The sequence below is a fragment of the Hippopotamus amphibius genome, chromosome X (assembly GCF_030028045.1).
Source record: "Hippopotamus amphibius kiboko isolate mHipAmp2 chromosome X, mHipAmp2.hap2, whole genome shotgun sequence".
Lineage (NCBI taxonomy): Eukaryota > Metazoa > Chordata > Mammalia > Artiodactyla > Hippopotamidae > Hippopotamus > Hippopotamus amphibius.
In genome coordinates, this window is record NC_080203.1 from 20108357 (window position 1) to 20128733 (window position 20377).

The window sequence follows — 20377 nt, forward strand, 5'->3', positions numbered from 1 at the left end:
GAGTGAGGTCTATCTGTACTTATACAGGTTTCTACACTTTCAACATTTGTAACCACAAAATGAGTTTGATCAATATTGGATTATTAGTCACCAAGAAGTAATTACAGAATTAAAAATAAAAAACGATATATGCACATGGGCTTGTGGCACTCTAGGCACACCAAGCCATTCTGATGATTCAGGCTGGAAACAGGTCTGATCTTGATAATGACCATCAAAGCCTACACTTTAAACTAATATCCATTCATGCATACATTTCCATATTTTTCATAGAGCTGAGTGCTTGGGAGCTATGGCCCTGGGGTCAGACTGCATGGATTCAAGTTCGAATTCTTCTACTTAATACCTGTGTGACCTCGGACATGGTACTTGTCCTCTCTGTCTGTTTCTTCTTCCTGCATCGTGAGTATGTGATAGTAATAATGATATACCGACCTCATAGGGTTGTTTTGAAGATTAAATGAAATAATTTCTGTAAAGCACACAGCCCAATGCCTGGCACATAGTAAGTATTTATAGTAAGTTATTATTATTCTCTATGTTATTATTCTCAGAAATCACAGGAGCATGTCCTTTTTCACAGGAGCGTTGCGTATGAGGAGTTAGTGTTGCTTATAAACCTGAACTCTTGAAGTTAGTTAGGGAGAAATTAGAAATCTTTGTGGTCTCTATCGTAGACTTTCTTTCCACCCATCACCTGCTTACTTCCTCACTGATCACTGGTCTAATGCATCACTGCCACTCCGCTCTCCCAGCTTTCAAGATAATGCATTTCTGCTCCATTTTCCTCCACTCATGTACCCAGTAGCAGAGTCACACATTTGATCTTTTTTATTTTTATTTTCCCAGATGTATTGAGATATAATTGACGTATAACACTGTGTAAATTTAAGGTGTACAACGAGATGCTTTGATATATGTATATACCACTGTAAGGTTAGTTGACACATTCATCAACTCACATAGTTTTCTTTTTGGATGTGTGGTGAGAACATTGAAGATCTACTCTCTAAGCAACTTTCAAGGACAGTTGACCCTTGAACAACATGGGTTTGAACTGCAAGGATCCACTTACAGGTATTTTTTTTTCCACTCAATACGTAGCACGGTACTACAGGATCTGTGATTGGTTGAATCTGTGGATTCAGAACACACATGTGGAGGAACCACGGACACATAGGGATGACTTTAAAGTCATACGTGGATTTTCAACTGCACGGAAGGTTGGCGCCTCTAATCCCCAAGTTGTTCATACAATACAGTGTTGTTAACTGTGGTCACCAAGCTGTACACACATTTGATCGTATACTTTTTGTATGTGGCTCCACTCCGAAGACCTCAACCTCTGACACATTTGTTTCTGACTACATCCATCTCTTCCTTTCTCCCCTCCTGAAGCTGCTCTTGGTACCCTCAGGACTTGGTGGTCTTCGTGCCCTTCCTTTTTGACTCAGTACAGAAGTTGCTCCCCACTTTCAGTTGCCTCCCTCCACCGTGGGTTAAGCACTCAAAAAGTTGATGAAATAGACTCTGCTAAATTCATAACCTGCCTTCTCAGATGAGCTTCTTCTCTCTAAACTTCTTTACTGCATTTATTTTAATTTTGAGGTAGAGGGAACGTGGGAAAATATGGAAGGAGCCAGGAAGACATGAAGACATGCTTGAGAGAAAGAAATATATCAGTGAACAAACATCTTGTTAGCATTTGTGATGTAGTGGCAAGTCCTGGAGAAGTTTGGCTCACATCTGGAGACCCGAGTGTCCCTACAGAAGCTGGACACCGACTACTTGGCACTCATTTTGAAGAGGGGTTCCTGTGTTAGGTACAAGGTTGGATTAAAGTGTCCCCTGAAGTCTAGATCAGCGTATCATTTGGAGGGTTGTGTTCTAATAGGCAAGAGCAAGAAATAGAGGAGAAGTGCTAAGAAAGCAACAGTGATGGGAAAAGAGTTTTATGGCCACACAGGTCTTTTGGCTGCTTCGTTGACTCTTTCCCCATGAGTCAATGAGCTGCTACAGCACAGAAAGTGAGTCTTTCTTTAAATCTTTTTTTTTAAATTGAGGTATAATTGACATTTAACATCTGTTAGTTTCAGGGATACACTATAATGATTCAATATTTGTATATGTTGCAAAATGATTACCACAGTAAGTGTGAGTCTTCAACTTGTATTTCCAGTGTCCAGAACAGAGGCTTGCACTAAGGATGTGTTCAATTGATGTGTAATGGATAAAAATAAATTGAATTGAAGATTGAACTGAACTTAAAAGCTAAGGTTCCTTCTTGCCTGAAAGCATGGATTCCTCTGATTTCAAACATGACAGGTCTGGCTAAATCTCCTGGAGGGAAAACCCTGTGCTCCTTTTGTTTTAACCACCTCTTTGTGGTTGAATAGTATAGGTTTTCAATCAAGTCCTAGGAGGGTGTCAATTTCCTGTTGTACTTCCCAGGATGTTATAGGATTTCAAATAAGCTCCAAACAATATATTTCCAGGAGTTGAGATATAGCCACACTTTCTATACATACCATGGTCTGAAAACCTGTTACTCTTTAGAATAGGTATTCTTTTTTTTTTCTCTTGAAATACAGAATTTTACTTAGAAACTGTTTAAAGTAGAAAAAAACCCTGTCAAGAAAGACCAGGCAGAAAATGGGTTCCCAATAAAATGGAATTTTAGGGCAACAAAAGTCTAAAAGGCCACAAAAGAGAAATAGCACCACTGTTATTTGAACAATGGCTAGTTACTTGCATTTTTTGGCATTGTTAATCACTGAATCTGGGTTTTCCTCTGAATTTCACACAAAGCATGCACTACACAACAATTTTATCATAAAATACCTGCTTGCTACACACATTTCAGGACAAGCTACCACCAGAAACAAATCAATACAAATACATCAGGGACTGAACAATCTCAGTAGTGGGTGACACACATTTTGCAGAATTCTGCCGAACAAAGGAACTGAGTAGGCTGTGGGCAAGGCAAATGAGGGAGTTAGAAATGAAATATTTTAAATATTAATAATTAATTCAGACATGGTACTGTATTTTCTGCAAAAGAAAATTAACATTTAGTAACACGCTAACATTTTTATCTCCAAAGAGATTAGTGCACTGGCAAAGTATTCCGATAACAGTGGAGGGCTGTGGACAGCAGGTACTGAAAACACCCAGCCTTGCAGATCCCAAGGTAGCCGTGGCCTTCAGTGATCACTCCCTTTGCCAGAGGTCCAGAAAGAACTTGCAGCATGATCACCTGCCTGCTGAACTTCCACTCTAAGCAGCAAACTAAGGAGTTAAAGAGGAGTCCCCAGTAGGCAAGGGGAGCAGAGAAGAGAAACATGTTAAATGTAAACTTAAAAGACAGTAAAATGGGACACAACTCCCATTCAAATCCCAGAGATGTGGGCAAGTCCCCAAAAGTAGCTGTTAGATTTAAAAACTGGACACACCTCATTTCCAAAAACAAAACAAAACAAACAAACAAACAAAAAACCACAGTACACAGAAATATCAGGGATAACTGGAAAAATCACCAGAGAAATGTTCAATGAAAATCAAGCTCTTTGACTCAAAATGTCTCAGGGCTAAAACACACCCTCTATTCATCCAGGCAACAATGCCTCTTGCTTCTCAGCAGGGATGCAATTGGTCAAGGAGACTAAATGGCTTTACAAAGCAACTTTTCAAACTTTCCTTTTGGGCCAAGGTCTAGGCCTATGAGGATCAAGTAGCCCTGTGAGGGCTGGAAACATCAGGTCCCAAAGGTTCCAGGTTCTGACCCTTCCCTCCCAGACACAATGTCAAACACACAAAATCTCCTGGCAAGTTACACTTTACGTTTTGAAATATGAAGCATCTTTTAAATACTCTTATGGCATTTATTTATTTATTAAAACGTTCTCTGCCAAGATTTCACATTAACTTAAAATTCGATTCAGTCTTTACATTTCTCTACTGAGGTCTCCACCTTCTCCAGCCATCCGTGCTACCAGCATCCACAAAGTAAACCCCATGGTCAGCCTCTTTGTTCCCTGGGTGAACCAACTAGATGTTAATACTGCTCTGCTACAAGGTAAAAGCTCCTAACTCAAACTTATTGGAAAAGGAGTGAAACTTCTGCAAAGTGCACTTTAAGAAGAGGTACTTTTTGCTTATGAAAAGAAACCAGTGAGTCCTCTAAGAATAATAAAAGGGAATATTTTACAGTTAAGCACATGATTTGGAGTGAAGCATTCGGATGGTGCTTGGCTGGTGCAGGCTGTTCATACTCTTCTTGTTCCTCCTGAGGGCCCCCTTCATCAGGTATCACAAAGCCTTCATCTGTGGCATAGAGAATGTCCACAATCCTCTGCAATACGGGGTTGTTTTCCCCCTCGTTCTCCTGGCAAATCAATTCAATGTTCCTTAGCTTCCCAAAGTAGAAATCTCTCTCTTTCTCCAACTCTTCAACGGTACGTTTCAATACGTTGACCTGCTGCATCCATTCGGCTGCTTCATCATCCCCGTTCCCCACACCAGGATTCTTCCGCACCACACCTGGGCCAGCCTTAGGGGTTGCAGTAGTTCTGGGTGTTGCAGTGGGCCTCTGTGGAGCAATTTTAGTCACGATCTTTCGTGCTGGAAATAAGTCCTTTGGTGTGGCCTTTTTTCCGTTAGGGTGGACAGGACTATCATCTGCACTGCTAGAGCTGAGAGGTTTCTTCGGTTTGTTCAGAGCTGGAGCAACAAGGGAGGGGGCCACCGCAGTTTCTTGACCTTGTCTGGCAGCTACAAGGTCATAGTCTTTCCCATCATAGTTTGCATCAAAAAACTTCTTGAACCACTGAACGAATTCAAAATTGTCCTGAAACTTTCCTTTTACTAATTTGTCCACAGGAATTATTTTGTCAACACCCATCCTTTTCAAACCTGCTTGTAGTATTTTGAAGTTCTGGATGTATTCATCTTCTAGCTTAGCTTGGAATTTCACTTTCTTCAAGGCAGTGGAGCCAGGGAACAGCATGTCCATAAACTGACAATAGGCAGTCCCTGAGCACAACTGTTCAGTCTTTGTCAGATTCAACTGCAGAGACTCATTGATCCAGGCCAGCATGTCATGTCGACTGAGGTTATTGCTGGTGACCGACGTTGAGTACACGTTCACGTTCACTGGCATCTTCGGCTCTCGGCTGGCCCGCGTCCGCTGCCCGTACCCAGCTCCGGTTCTGTCTTCCTCTCGTTCAAACCGCCTGACCCCGTCCGCCCGCCCCCCGTTACCCGCGGACGTAAAAGGCATTCTTCTTTTTGATTGATGCACAGGATTTCTTCACAGGGTGGCTGTTAGGCACTGGGAGGGGAGCATTTCAAACCTCAGCTTGCCTTAGCAGGACTCTAGTTGCAAGGTGGAATTCCTCAAGATGGTTAGACCTTGCACTATCAGCTACTTTGCCTATTGTTTAAGACAGGAGCATAGAGCTCACTATTCTGCTTAGGGAGAGGAGGTTGAAAGCCCTTGAAACTGGGTTTTGCATTCCAATTTGCTAATTAAACATAGATGTTAATTCCTTAAATGGCTGTAGTTAGTAATTCTTGTGATTTGTGTTGGTTTTTGTCAAGCAATCTGTTTGGTGAGCTTGAAGCAACTGGGGCATTGCTGGCTTTGGTGAAGTTTATTTAATTTCTTTTTAGGACATTCTTCATCTTGGAAATGGGGTTTTCAAATATTGCTTTCCCAGGCATCATTACTGATTTTCTGGGTTTTATTTCAGGAATGGGACTGGTTGGGGGTGCCAGGGAAGCATTTTGTGGTGCTCTGTATTAAAGTTGTAATATCCAAGAAAATCATCTCATTGTATGTGGTGTCTGAAATGTGGTACCTTATTGAAAATGTTCTGGATTTTGACAATATGATGGGTTTATTATCCTTGATTTATATTCCAAATGATCTTATTTTCTTTAAATTAATATTTCGTGCAATCTTTGAGATTCTATTTTGCTTTCTAGTGTCATTTTGATGCATTTCATTGGCATTTTCTATCATTCACTATCTTCGAGCATTAAAATAAAAAAAGCAAATGCATTCTTTGTAGCCTAGAATCTCTCTTCATTTAAAAAATCACATTGAACTTGAGCTGAACCAATTGCCACAGCCTTGGTAGCAGCAGTTATTTTACAACTGCTTATTACTTGGAGGAATACATCTTGCTAGCAGATTTTCTTAAAAATCCTATCCTTCCAAATGACTCTTTCTCCCCTTCTTTTAAAAAACTATTCTTACCCCTGTGGTTCCATTCTCTTGGAATCTTATTCAATTCCATCTTCTACTTGATCTTCAAGGCTACCCCCTCTAAGAAGATTCTCCAACCTTCCCTCCTTCCGTATTTGAAATGGATGGCTTTGTCACTACATATGGGTACCATGGGGCTTCCTCAAGGCCTCTCTTACTCTCATTGCCAAGGTGCTGGTGAGCTCTTGGCTATTGTTGCCATTAGACTGGCAGGTACTTGAGAAAAGCAAGTGTGCGGATTGGATCTGATAGGTACAGTGACTTGCACAGTGCCTGATGCATGCATGTTTGTTGCATGAACAACCTTCCTTATTATATTGAACTGATCCTTTTGGAGAGCACTGCTTGAATCAAATTATCTGTGTGAAATAGGATCTGACCATAAGTGGACAGAGCTGAAGGGTTAGAGTTGGAGGACTTAATTTAAGCCCTAGACCTGCTACTGTTGAGTACTGTGACCTTCAGTTACTTTACTTTTCTGAGCCAGTTTCCTCACTTTATGTATTATACATATTAATAATACTTGATGTAGATAATTTGAAAAGTTGCTGTGAGGATTAAAAGAGCGAATATTATGTACAAACCTTTTAGAAACTAGAAGTGTATATACATGTAATAAATTTCCATTTTGAGGGCCACATTTTTCTTTATCTGTAAAAGAGAGATGTTAATACCTACCTTCCTTATTGGGTTATTGTGATGATTAAGTAAGATAGCATAAGATAACATATGTGGAAGTACTTAGCAAATAGTAGGTATTTAATCAGTGTTGCCTGGGTGGGATTTCTCTTCTGTGGACTATCCTGATGTGGGGCTTTCCCAGATCTTGAAGAATGTGTGTGGAAGTCAGGCTACTTGTATCTTGGATTAGAACAACTTTTTTCTTTTTTTTTTCAGCCTTGCTAGCTCCAGCATCTTACTTGAAATTGATGCATTTTATAAAATGCAAAGTAATTAAATTTGCTAGTAAATGTTTCCAGGTCTTTGAATGGCAACCAATAAAAAAGGCTAAATATTATTCTTTTAGAATTCATGTCCTCTATGTGGAAGAAACATCATATTTACTTGCATATATTCCCACCTTGGATTTTGAGTAGAAAACGAAGAAAAATGTTTTCCCCTCTGAACTTCCCTCTTGAAGGTGTTATTTGTATTGAAATAACGATGGCAGTTGCTAGCAAAGGAGGGTGATTTTCCTTTGCCAAGGTAAACCAAGGGTTAAAATCACAGCGTGGAGTAATCAGGCCCCTGCCATTGGGCTGTAACCTGAGCTGATTCCTTGCAATCACTCACTGCTCTGCCCCCTCAAGCTGTCTCTCACCTCCCTCCCACCCTAAAGGAGTAGGTGTTCCTTCAGGACGATTCACCGCCTCCCTCCTTCTATCCCTGTGTTTTCCACCCACACTTACTTCCAAGAACCTCTCCACCCTATGCTTGATGTTTCTTTCTGGGGACGAAAGGCAATCAAGCCTGAAAACTAAAATTCAGTGGATAAACAACAAAGTCTTACTGTAGAGCACAGGGAACTATATTCAGTATCCTGTGATAAACCATAATGGAAAAGAATATGAAAAAGAATGCATATATATGTGTAACTGAACCACTTTGCTGTACAGCAGAAATTAACACAACATTGTAAATCAACTATACTGCAATTAAAAAAAAAACACTAAAATTCACAAGGAAAGGCAGTCCTAAATGTAACCCCACTCCATGCCGATTACTTGAAAATAAGCTGTTATTCTGTCTCCAGGTGGCAAATACCCTCACTTAAAGCTCTACCACTAAAAGAAGTATGGAAAGAGAAAGGAAGGTCAGGAGATCCAATTCTGGTGAACTTAGCACCTGATGCCTTTGGAACTCTGGTGCATCTCAGTTCTTTAATAACTGGGCACTGGTATCTCAAAGGTTAATGAAGTTTGCCTAAGGTGGCTGTGGATTAGGCCTTCCATTCTCACATTAATTACCCATCCTCCAGTCCCCTTTGTCCCTTGACATTTTCACCACAAAGGAGGTGGGGGTGCTCAGAGGATTACCTAAGCAAGCCCATGTTTATCACAGGACTGGATTATAGACCTGCATTTTGGAAAAGAGGTATTCCAGGATTTTCTCATTACTGAAGCCCCCTCACTGTGGGACTGTGGTAGTTTTTAAATCCCCTGCATTGAAATGATCAACTGGTAAAACTTTCAGTTACAGCTTGTTTTCCAAAGAAGTTGAGATTTTTCTTGTAATGACTCTATCTTTGGAATTTTTGCTTCACATTCATTTGGAGACACTGAGGCAATATTTTTGTGGGCTAACAGAAAACAGAGTGTTGGTGTACAACCAAGTGTCCCCTCGCTCCTGCACTGCCCCCGCCCCCGCCAAGTTTTGTGATCTTGAAAGTGTGCTGAATTTTAAAATAAAACATCCACTTCTCGTCTAAGCCTTGGACTGTAGACTTTGGCCTTAAATATGTTTTTCTACAGATATATTACAGCCCCATTTCTATCAGCTAAACAAAATAAATTCTTTCAAGGTCTCCTCTGCCATCCATCGATCAAGGGCCTTCAAGAGGAGCTTTCCAGAAAGACCTGTGCTAATTGCAAGCTAACCAGTTACCTAACCCATAACAAAATGCTCAGACATGTTGGGTGCTGCTGACACCGATGGAGAGAGAGAGAGAAAGCAGCTGGCTGGGTTCCTTACTTTCTCACACGCCAGCCTGCTAGCCTGTGCACATGGGGGACTTTGGGACTGTTCATTACCTCTCAAACAGGGCTGAGCATGTAGACACCAGGGCTCTGTCTCTAGAGACCTGAACTCTAACTCAGGGTCCTCAAACTCTTTAAATCCTGAACTTGAACCTTGAACTGAAGGGAGCATTAAATATAAGCTCCATGTTTAAAATCAATTGAACTTCTTCCCCACTCTCTACTTCTCCCAGGGACACGTTAGCACTTTGTAGTCCTGCTATTACTGATAAGATGGCAAGACATGCCACCCACTGGGACCATATTCTACAACCTGAACTCCCCGCCCCCCCATCTATCCTCTGCCCCAGGCTGGGATGCTCCCTGCAGTTTCATTGCTTTGCTTGTGAATCATGCTTCTTGTTAGAGAGTAGTAGCCAACAGCTTTCTTGTCCCTAGGAAGTGCATTTCATTTCCTCTCCTCTTGCACTTGTGCTTTGTGATCCACAGGTCTCTGTGAGGTGGCAGAGGTACAGACAATATCTGACTCTGCTGTCCAGGACTTTGTTGCCCACGTTCTTCCATGGGTTTCCCTCTGGAAGTGGGGGCGGTGTGTGGGAGAGCCTCTCCCACATGATGGAAGAGCCAGCCAAGTCCAGGGAGGACTTTGGCAGTCACCTTGGCCCGGATATTGTGCTGGACCAAGACTGGGCTAGGATTTGGGTTTTCCATTCTCACACAGCCGGTTGGAGGGGGTGGAAGCACAAGTGGGGTTCTGAGGACTCCTGAGTGGAGTAGTTGTCCTCTCTTCAGTAGCACCGTGGGGAGGGTTTGGTCTGAACCTTGAGAGAGAGTTCCCATCAGCACCTCCAGGAGGATCTGGCATCCTGGGCTGTGTGTGTGGAGATTTTTAACCATGGCCTGTCTCTTTGGCTTCTCTTGTGCCCTAAGGAAGGTGTTTCACAATTGAAATAAAGTTGTATTGATGGTTCTGCTTATCGATTCAAATTCTTCCTTTTTGCAGGGGCAGCTCTAGGATAAATTCTTCTGGTCAGTTTTTTATGCATCACTGTTTGTCTGAAGGTACACACGGAATTCCCAAGGCCTGAGCGAGAATTCTGGGAAAGTGCCTTCTCTGATCTAGGGCGATTCTGGAGCTTCGGGGTTACTCATAAACCTGGCAGAGGGCAGTGTACAGAGCCTCTGGCTGCTTGTGGAGAAATCTGGCATGTGGGGGCTCCTCTCAGGAAGTAGGAGGGAGTTGTAGAAAGCTGTCGACTGCATAAAGATGATGTCTCATCACTTGAGGGCACAGTTTGTCTGCTGTTAGGTCAGTGAAGCTGTGGATTCATGTTGCAGGAGCCTGAGTTGAGGGCTGGTCACAATTTTACCCTCCATCCAGGTCAGTTGTCTCTTCTCTGAGTCCCATAACCAAATTCTTATTCTTGATCATTAAGTAGGCTGACACTTCTGTTCTTAATCAGTTCATATGTTTGCTTAACTGATGGCTGCTCATGTCATTAAAGCTATTCATTCATTCTCTCAGTCTTGTTCAATCAACAAGTGTCTTTTGAAATCAAGTCTAGGCTGGGCATATAGTTTCCATAAGTATGAATGGTTGCTTTAGGCAAATGCAGTTTAATGAAGTTTGCCACTGAGGCTTCTATTTCTCAAGTATTTTAATATCCTTTCATAACCAGAGGTCTGATGGCAAGGGGAAATTGCTGGGAATGAGAGCTTTACAATAACATAATATTTAAATGCATGAGCAAGGGCTCAGAATCTCTTATTGTCACCCATGGAATAATTTTGTTTCCTGTCTTCCCCGGGGAGAAATTTAAGAGGAGAGTGCGGGTAGAAAGAGCAGCAAGCTTATGCACCAGTACCATAGAAAAAGTGATCTGGGGTGACCTGCTCCGGTCATATGGTTCTGTGGTAGCAGAGAGACAGCAAAACAAAGGAATGGGTACCTTATATAGACTTGTCCCTGAGTACCCAGTCACAAAATGGCCACATTACACATTTCAGTGCTTACCAGTGCCCAAAGCTTCCCCTTCCTTTCTAATTTTGTTTTTTTTATCCCTGAGATGTTTAATTGGCCTTAATGCAGTTTGGGAGATTGAAGGAGGTGATGCGCTGGGTTGGAAAATGGCTCGCTGTTCACATGACTCAGCCATGGGATTCAGCAGTACATTGCCTTTACTCCTGAGGACTTGCGGAAGGAAGTGTTGGGCCCCTACAGAGCTTTTTTTTTTTTTTTTAAGAACTTTTATTGAGATACATTTAACAGACAATAAACAGCATATATTTAGAATGTACAATTTGGTATCCCAATCTCCCAATTCATTCCCCCCCAACCCTCCCCGCTTTCCCCACTTGATGTCCATGTGTTTGTTCTCTACATCTGTGTCTCTATTTCTGCCTTGCATTTCCTCTTTCATAGTTGTTAGCATTTGCCTTAGGTATTGAGGTGCTCCTATATTGGGTGCATATATATTTATAATTGTTATCTCCTCTTCTTGGATGGATCCCTTGATCTTTATGTAATGTCCTTTCTTGTCTCTTGTAACATTTTTTATTTTAAAGTCTATTTTATCTGAGTATTGCTACTCCAGATTTCTTTTGATTTTCATTTGCATGGAATATCTTTTTCCATCCCCTCACTTTCAGTCTGTGTGTGTCCCTAGATCTGAAGTGGGTCTCTTGTAGACAGCATATATATAGGTCTTGTTTTTGTGTCCATTCGGCCAGTCTGTGTCTTTTGGTTGGTGCATATAGTCCATGTACATTCAAGGTAATTTTCGATATGTATGTTCCTATTACCATTTTCTTAATTGTTTTGATTTTGTTTCTGTAGGTCCTTTCCTTCTCTTATGTTTCCCACATAGAGAAGTTCCTTTCGCATTTGTTGTAGGGCTGGTTTGGTGGTGCTGAATTCTCTTAGCTGTTGCTTGTCTGTAAAGCTTTTGATTTCTCCGTCGAATCTGAATGAGATGCTTGCTGGGTAGAGTATTATTGGTTGTAGGTTCTTTCCTTTCATCACTTGAAATATATCATGCCACTCCCTTCTGGCTTGCAGAGTTTCTGCTGAGAGATCAGCTGTTGACCTTATGGGAGTTCCCTTCTATGTTATTTGTCATTTTTCCCTTGTTGCTTTTAATAACTTTTCTCTGTCTTTAATTTTTGTCAGTTTGACTACTATATGTCTTGGCGTGTTTCTCCTTGGGTTTATCCTGCCTGGGACTCTCTGCACTTCCTGGACTTGGGTCGCTATTTCCTTTCCCATGTTAGGGAAGTTTTCAGCTGGAATCTCTTCCAGTATTTTCTCGGGTCCTTTCTCTCTCTCTTCTCCTTCTGGGACCCCTATAATGCGAATGTTGGTGCGTTTAACGTTGTCCCAGAGGTCTCTTAGGCTGTCTTCAGTTCTTTTCATTCTTTTTTCTTTATTCTTTTCCGCATCAGTGATGATCACCATTCTGTCTTCCAGGTCACTTATTCGCCCTTCTGCCTCCGTTAATCTGCTCTTGGTTCCTTCTAGTGTATTTTTCATTTCCGTAATTGTGTTGTATATCTGTTTGTTTGCTCTTTAATTCTTCTAGGTCTTTGGTAAACTTTTCGATCTTTGCATCCAGTCTTTTTTAAAGTCCTGGATCATCTTCACCATCATTATTCTGAATTCTTTTTCTGGAAGGGTGCCTATCCCCTCTTCATTTAGTTGTTTTTCTGGGGTTTTATCCTGTCCTTTCATCTGGTACAAAGTCCTCTGCCATTTCATTTTCTCTGTCTTTCTATGGCTGTGGTTTTCAGTTCCACAAGACAAAATACTGCTGATACTGCTTGGTACTGCTGTCTGCCCTATTGTGGAGGGAGCTATCTGGGAGGTTCGTCCCCCAACAGAGCTTTGATCAGCTTGTCCAGAAAGAAAGCATTTTATTGACTGTTTCATGGCTGTATTTTTTTAAATTGTTCAAAGTATCTGTGTTATAAAGGGTCTTTGTATAGTATGATTGTGCAATGATCTCACAATGATTTATTTATTTTTTCTCTTTACCACTTTTTTTTCCATTTTTTTAGTTGGAGTATAACTGCTTTACACTGTTTTTCCAGTTTCTGCTGTACAACAAAGTGAATCAGCTATATGTATACAGATATCCCCAAATCCCCTCCCACTTGAGCCTCTCTCCCATCCTCCCTATCCCACCCCTCTAAGTCATTGCAGACCACCAAGCTGATCTCCCTGTGCTGTGCAGCAGCTTCCCACTAGCCATCTATTTTACATTTGGTAATGTATATATGTCAGTGCTACTCTCTCACTTCATCCCAGCTTCCCCTTCACTCCCCACCCCATGTCTTCAAGTCCATTCTCTACATCTGCATCTTTATTCTTCCCCGGCCACTGAGTTCATAAGTACCATTTTTTTAGATTCCATATATATGTGTTACCATACAGTATTTGTTTTTCCCTTTCTGGCTTACTTCACTCTGTATGACAGACTCTAGGTCCATCCACCTCACCACAAATAACTCAATTTCATTCCTTTTTATGGCTGAGTAATATTCCATTGTATATATGTGCCACATCTTCTTTATCCATTCATCTGTTGATGGGCATTTAGGTTGCTTCCATGTCCTGCCTATATTTTTTTCTTACTTTAAAAAACACAGCAATCTTGGTTGTTTCTTAGTGTCCCAAAGGAATAGGGAATCAGTTTCTGTCTTAGTCCATTCGGGCTGCTGTAGCAGAATACTGTTGACATTCATTTCTCACAGTTTTGGAGGCAGAGGAGTGTTAGGTTAGGGCACTGGCAAATTAGGTATGTGGTGAGAACTTGTTTCTTGGTTCATAGACTGTGTCCTTCTAGCTGTGTCATCTAGAAGGGATCTCTCTGAGGTGTATAAAAGGGCCCTAATCCCATTCATGAGGGCTCCATCCTCATGACCTAATCACTTCCCAAGGGCCCCACCTCCAAATACCATCACATTGGGAGTTAGGATGTCACATTTTGGGGGGGGGTATAGACATTCAGTCTATAGCAGCTTCTTGTGAGCTTTTTGTGGTTGTGAATATTAAATATTTTAAATAATAAGCAAATCTACAGAGTTCATATGATCATATTAAGGGATTCTGTTAAATTATAAGACTTGTTATATTTGCAAAATACCACTGAGGCACTTGATTTGTTTCAGAAGCACTCCACTGAGAATTAGTGCACATGGGTTTTGTGTCTCTGCCACTAATTAGCTTAAACCTTGGGTAAGTCACTTCCCCTCTTTTCCCACTCAGTGTCCTGATCTGTAAAAATGGGGGGTTTCTTTGTCCCCTCTCAGTCCCTCACCAGCTTTAACATTTTAAGGTTTAAAAAAGCCCATAGAAGACAGCCTAGTCTATGAAATCTTTTCCACATTAGTAGTTTAAACAAATGGAGAGGTAGTTGAAAGACTGACTTTAAAATCTAGCACAAGGACTTTACCTATATGGGAGTTTTAACTGATTCCTTGAGTAAGACTAGGATCGATTCCCAGTTCTCTGCACCAGTAAAGGACAACTGATGTGGATCATTTGAAGGTCTTCCCCACTTCCACTCCCTCTTCCAGTAGTTGTGAGTTTTGTGCCCCAGAGTGATATTGAAATGTGTTCATGTCTTTGCCTATACAACTAATCATAGTGAGAAGTGTCCCCTAGAAAGGTGTCGGGAGGCAAGGGAAGATAGAGGCCAGGGGAGTATCTTCACACTGTTGGCAACTTAAGGAATATTAGGCTCACCAAGACTTTATCACACTTTGGAGGAATGATTTTAACCAAATTTATACGACACTGCTCTAGAACTATAAAGTGCCTTTTCATTCATTTGTTAATTATATCATCAACTGACACTGATTTCTCAGACTCTTAAGATGGTACCCTTTAGTGGGGATTCCACTCAGGACACCAAATTCTAAACTAGTGAATGCTCCATGGATAAAATTTCCACGAATAAAATTTCCACGAATATGATCTCTTTTCCAATAGAGATGGTTCTACTGAAATGCCAAATCTCAATCCTGAAGAATCAGAGCACTTTTTGGAGTTATATTCCAGGGCTGAGGCTATGCTTGTCCTCCTTGATTAGACTGATGTATTTCTTTTTTTTTTAAATCTCTTTATTGGAATATAATTGCTTTACACTCTTGTACCAGCTTTTGAGGTACACCAAAGTGAATCAGCTGTATTTATACATATATCCCCACATCCCCTCCCTCCCGCGACTCCCTCCCGCTCTCCCTGTCCCAGCCCTCTAAGACAGCACCCATCATCAAGTTGATCTCCCTTTGTTATACAGCAACTTCCCCCAGCTGTTTTACAGTTGGTAGTATATCTATGTCTATGCTACTCTCTCACTTCGTCCCAGCTTCCCCTTCGCCCCAACTTCCCCTTCGCCCCCCGCCCCCCCACCCCCGTGTCCTCCAGTCCATTCTCTGCATCTGCATCCTTATTCTTGCCCTGTCACTGGGTTCATCATAGACTGATGTGTTTCTGCTTCCTAAGCCACTGATTTATAAATGGTCTCTTGCTGTGAGTTATGAATATGTGTTCTTCATGAAGACCCTTTCCATTTTACCAGTAAAGTTTATTTGAAAACACGTGTAGATCACACTTTTACTACTACAACAGCAGTTACCACAAAGTGCTTACCATGTGCTGGATTGTGTGCTAAGTGCTTTCCATGAAATATCTTCTTTAGTCACCACATCAACCCAGATGTAGGTCTGTCCAAGAGAAATTTCTGCAGTGATGGAAATCTTCCACAATACCAGTATTATACAACTCTGGAAGCCACTAGCACACGTGAATATTTAGCACTTGAAATATTTCCAGTGCAACCAAGAAGCTGATGTTTTAATTCTGTTTGATTGTGATTCATTAAAATGTAAGTAGCCAATGTGGCCAGTAGCTGCAGTATTGGATGATGCAGGTATGAGGTATAAGTACTTTTATTATTCTCACTTTGCATGTAAAGAAGCTATGGATTGAAGAGGCTAAGTAATTTTCTCAGGGTCACAGAGCTAGCAAATGGCAGAGCAGGGATTTGATTCTGAAGCCAGTGTCCTTATCTTGTTGCTATTCTATGATAACCACTTGGCGCCCCTCCTGTTGTGTCCAAATTTGCGAAGAAACACCTCCAATACTCTTGCAATAAACCAAAGAAAGAAAGCTGATAAATACACAGTAAAGGACAACAGTCATTAAAACAGCATGAACCTGGTCCCCAAATAGTATCATGGTTAATGGAACAGAGGCAAATATATATAGATATGAAAATATATAACGCTGTATTGTGTAATTGAAATTTGCTAAGTGAGCAGAACTTAAATGTTCTCACCAAAAAAAAAAAAAAAAAAAAACCAGAGATAATAAATACGTGAGGTGGTGGATGTGCTAAGTAACTAGGAGAGAGGAATCCTTTCATAATGTATACGTATGTAAAATCGTCAAGATGTTCATATTAAATATCTAACAGTTTTATCAATTATCTCTCAACAAAGCTCAAAGAAATTAAAAAAAGGGAAAAAGAAAGTAGATGTTTGTGTGTTATATTCATATATGTATATAAATTGAATACACGGTAAACTGGACATCATAAAAGAATAAGGAAGGGAAGAGCTACTTAACTAATGGTTTGGGGAAAGCTGGTTATCACATAAATAAACATAGACTCCTAACCTGATACGTTATATGAAAATAAATTCCAAATGGCATATGATTCAATTATTAAAGAATAAACTTATTTTAAAAAATCAAATCACAGGAAAAAAAACAGCTGAAAATTCATTTAAGAAACCATCTGTTATGTGGTAAGTTCTAAAGAAATCATGAAGGAAAAAATTACAGATTTGACTGCTTAAGAAGTGAAGACATGAACAATAAAAATATACTTAGAATAAAAAGGAAAACAGATTGCGGGAATATTTGGAACAAATAAGAAAAGGGTGCTAATTAGATTTTCAATAAGAAAAACCTTAAGACACTCAGGTAAGTTAATGGAAAAGAACATGAACAGACAATTGACACAACAAGGAATGCAACTAGTGAATAAAACTTATGGAGAGCAGTTGAAATGGGGCTTTTCAGAGAGGTACAAATTAAGTGATGACAAGACAGCATCTTACACCTTTTGAATTTGCAGAATCTTAAGAAAATAATAATTCTCTGTGTTGGAGAGAAGGTGGTAAAACTGATATATTTATATGTTGCTTGTGGCCATTGAAGTTACTCTGATTAAGAAAGCACATTTGATAAAATAATCAAGAATCATAAAAATGTTTATTCCCTCTGACTTAATGATCCCCTCCTGAAAATTTATCTGAAGAAAAAAATCCTAAGGAAAAATTTACCTCCTTCCACCACTAAATCTTTAAAGTGGAAAAAAAGTCTACATATTGAATTTGTGAAGATTAAAAGTGATAACATTAGTCCTAATAAGGAAAGAAAGGGAAGCAATAGAAAATATCCAGTCATTGGTGAGGATGGTTAAGTAGATTATAATACATATACTCTATGGAATATTATACATCTGTTAAAATGATCATTATGGCCACTGTGTAGCAACATGGAAATTGGTCATAGTGACAAATGAAAAACAGTAGGATGCAGATTTGTATCTGGGCTAAGGAATATTTCAACCATGTCCAAAGATATACATGCATATGGACCCAGACTACAAAGGCACTCAGGGAAATGAAAACAGTTGGTATATTAGGGTCATGGGATTGTGGGTGATTTATTTTTATTTTTATTTACCTATGTCCTATTTAGCGATGAATAAAAACATAGAAGTGAAAACACGAACAGGCAATCACAGATTATGAATTGTATTCACAAAGCACTGTTGCTTGTTGGAAGCTGCCCCTTTACCCCCTTTGCCCTCAGACTCCTTGTTTAGATGAACAGCAAGTGATTGGAATTATCCAACCTCCATTGGAACACAGTCAGTAGAAGAAAGTACTGCTTTATGCGAAGAGATTTATTCTGTGATGGTTGGCAGGAGGAAGGATGTACAAAGACTCTGTGTGGGCAGATTCAGCAGAGGTAGTAGGAATGAAAGAAGAGGCCATCTGATAGAATGTGCTGTGGCAAATTAAACTGCAGATTATGAACATGAAATACCAGAAGAAAATCCAAATGCAGTGGACTTGGAAAAAGCCCAGCTGAAACACTATAAAACAAATCAACTACAGACTGACAATATGCCACTCATAAGCTCAGATATGCCCATTACCAAGGAGAACATCATTCAAGCCAGATTTTGCAGACCACATTCTATGTGGATTTCCCTTAGGGGGAAAAAATCAACAAACTCCCCACTGCCGCACACACACAGATGCCTTAGAGCTACTGTTTCAATGAAAGTGGTAAATGCAGAATTAATAGAAAGGCGTTGGGTTTGACTTGAGAGTCATGTTCATTGGTGAACTCTAACACCCAAACCAGACATTTATGTGGATATACACTGTGTTTCCTTCCTACCCTCCCTCCATCCCTTCCATTCTCCCTTCCTTCTCACCCCTGAACCCTACCTTTTCTTTCCTTTTTTTCCTAAGCAGTTCTGGTCCCTACTCTTTAGTGCATATTCGGCGACTTCTGGTTTTTCCCCCCTTTCGTGCTTTGACTGCTTCCATTAGCATGTTGATAAATTCGTCACGATCCTCGTCTGTATAGAGTGCTTGCTGGTATTTCAAACCTCTTTACAGCAGCTCTGCTATAAGCGTGCTTTCAACGACACTGTGGTTCTGCTGTGGCTTTGGAGCCGGTTTGGTTTTCTTTCCAAAGAGATAGCTCCATATGATGGCTTGATTGAGGAGGGGTGCGAAAGCAGTGGATGTGTTTGAAAGGCTGTCACTGGGAAGAGTGACTTGGATATTTCCCATGTGGCTAGAAAGAACATAACAAATCCCAGTGGGAGGTGGATTTTAACTCTGTAAAAGGAAGCACCTTCTAATATAGCAGGTCAAAGACAGTTGGGGTTATTTTCAGGACCGACGTGTCTGGGAGTACGGTTTATTCATTGTACAAAGGCACCTGGCTGAAGAAACGAATGAGAGATAACGTGCAGCCCGTGCTTTGCTCACTAAACTGTGGGTTTTGGAATGGGGCCATGTCAGCTGGGAGGAAGAGGGGGGTGCCTGGAAAGAGCATCTTTGAGGCTTCCAGATAGAGGCACCATACGTGCTAGCGGTGGACCCAGCTGCCCCAGGAGGGAAGTGCCTTCTCTGCAAATCGATTGTCAGAGAGCAAGGGAGACAGTGGCTCAGCTTACACACTAGAGGAAATGCTTGCTTTTCTCCATCATCCCCGCATTTCCCGGATGTACTGCACTACTGAACAATCCCCTTCTCAATCCCCTTCTCTTACCTTGTCTGTGGCCATCTTGCATCTTCTCATCTCACATATGCTAACAACATCCACAGTAAGACTCACCTTCCTGGAGATGGATAGGTGCCTGTACGCGCAGTGCTGAGTTCAATTCTCATTTCAGAGAATGTGCCTCCTCTCTTTTTTGTTGGTGAAGGTAAGCATCCCATTCTGGCCTACCACCTAGTGCTTTATGATGACCACAGGAGATAATGCAAACTGAATGCACTTCGAAGAAATGTCATTGCTAGTATTATTAAACGAGACCCTGTTACATTAGGTAATCAACAGGCTTGGAACTCCAGTCATATTAGTGTCTTTAGTGGCGACAAACGCTGCTTGTTTTGTCATCAAGAATTCCCCAACCACTGCAGTTAATAGCTTAGTTTCTATTCATCAACCCTTGTGCAGGGCTGACATCCACACCATCATCTGGCTCTTGGGGTATATAGCATTTGGTAGTTTAGTCATCCTTTCGTGTGTACATTTTGTTTTCCCCAAATACACTGCAAACTCCTGGTGCTGGGTGCCATGCCATATACTCTCTTGGAATTCCCAGTAGACATAATATAATAGATACTTTTTGAGTTCAGCTGAATTAATTCTTCCTTTTTACTTCTCTGCCTCCCTTCCTTCAAGAAATACTTTTTGAATGTCTACCATGTTTCAGTCATCATTCTAATGAACAAAACAGACAAAAGTCCCTGCCTTCATGGAACTTTCTACTCTTGTCCAGATCTGCCTTTTACTAGCTGTGCGTGGCCTTAACCAAACCACTTCTGTCTCTGGGACTGTGTACGCTCCGGTGTACACTAAAGGTTTCCATCTTTCCTTTCTATTGTTTTTTCTTCAGCCATCTTCTCCACCTTTACTTGCTTTCTTGGTCATAGAAGGAAAATAACAAGGATGGCCTTTTTCGTATGACTCATCTTTGGGTATTTCTATAGCTCTATTTGCCTAGCTCATTCTTTTCATTTTTTCTGTCATAGAATTTTTTTTTTTAGCCTAAAGATAGTGCCTGTTTTATTTCTACCTTGAGTG

At 40.8% G+C, this 20377-nt stretch overlaps 2 protein-coding genes across 3 annotated transcripts in view; one reads left to right on the forward strand and one right to left on the reverse strand.

Moving 5' to 3' along the window:
- HS6ST2 (heparan sulfate 6-O-sulfotransferase 2) overlaps positions 1–20377 on the forward strand; it is a 287632-nt gene that overhangs the window by 57200 nt on the left and 210055 nt on the right. The window lies entirely within an intron of this gene.
- On the reverse strand, positions 4100–5161 carry LOC130842174 (microtubule-associated protein RP/EB family member 1-like). The gene is made up of 2 exons (XM_057718838.1): positions 4687–5161; positions 4100–4623 (listed from the first exon to the last, which is right to left on the reverse strand). The coding sequence occupies exons 1-2, from the start codon at positions 5159–5161 to the stop codon at positions 4100–4102; spliced, it is 999 nt and encodes a 332-aa protein (XP_057574821.1).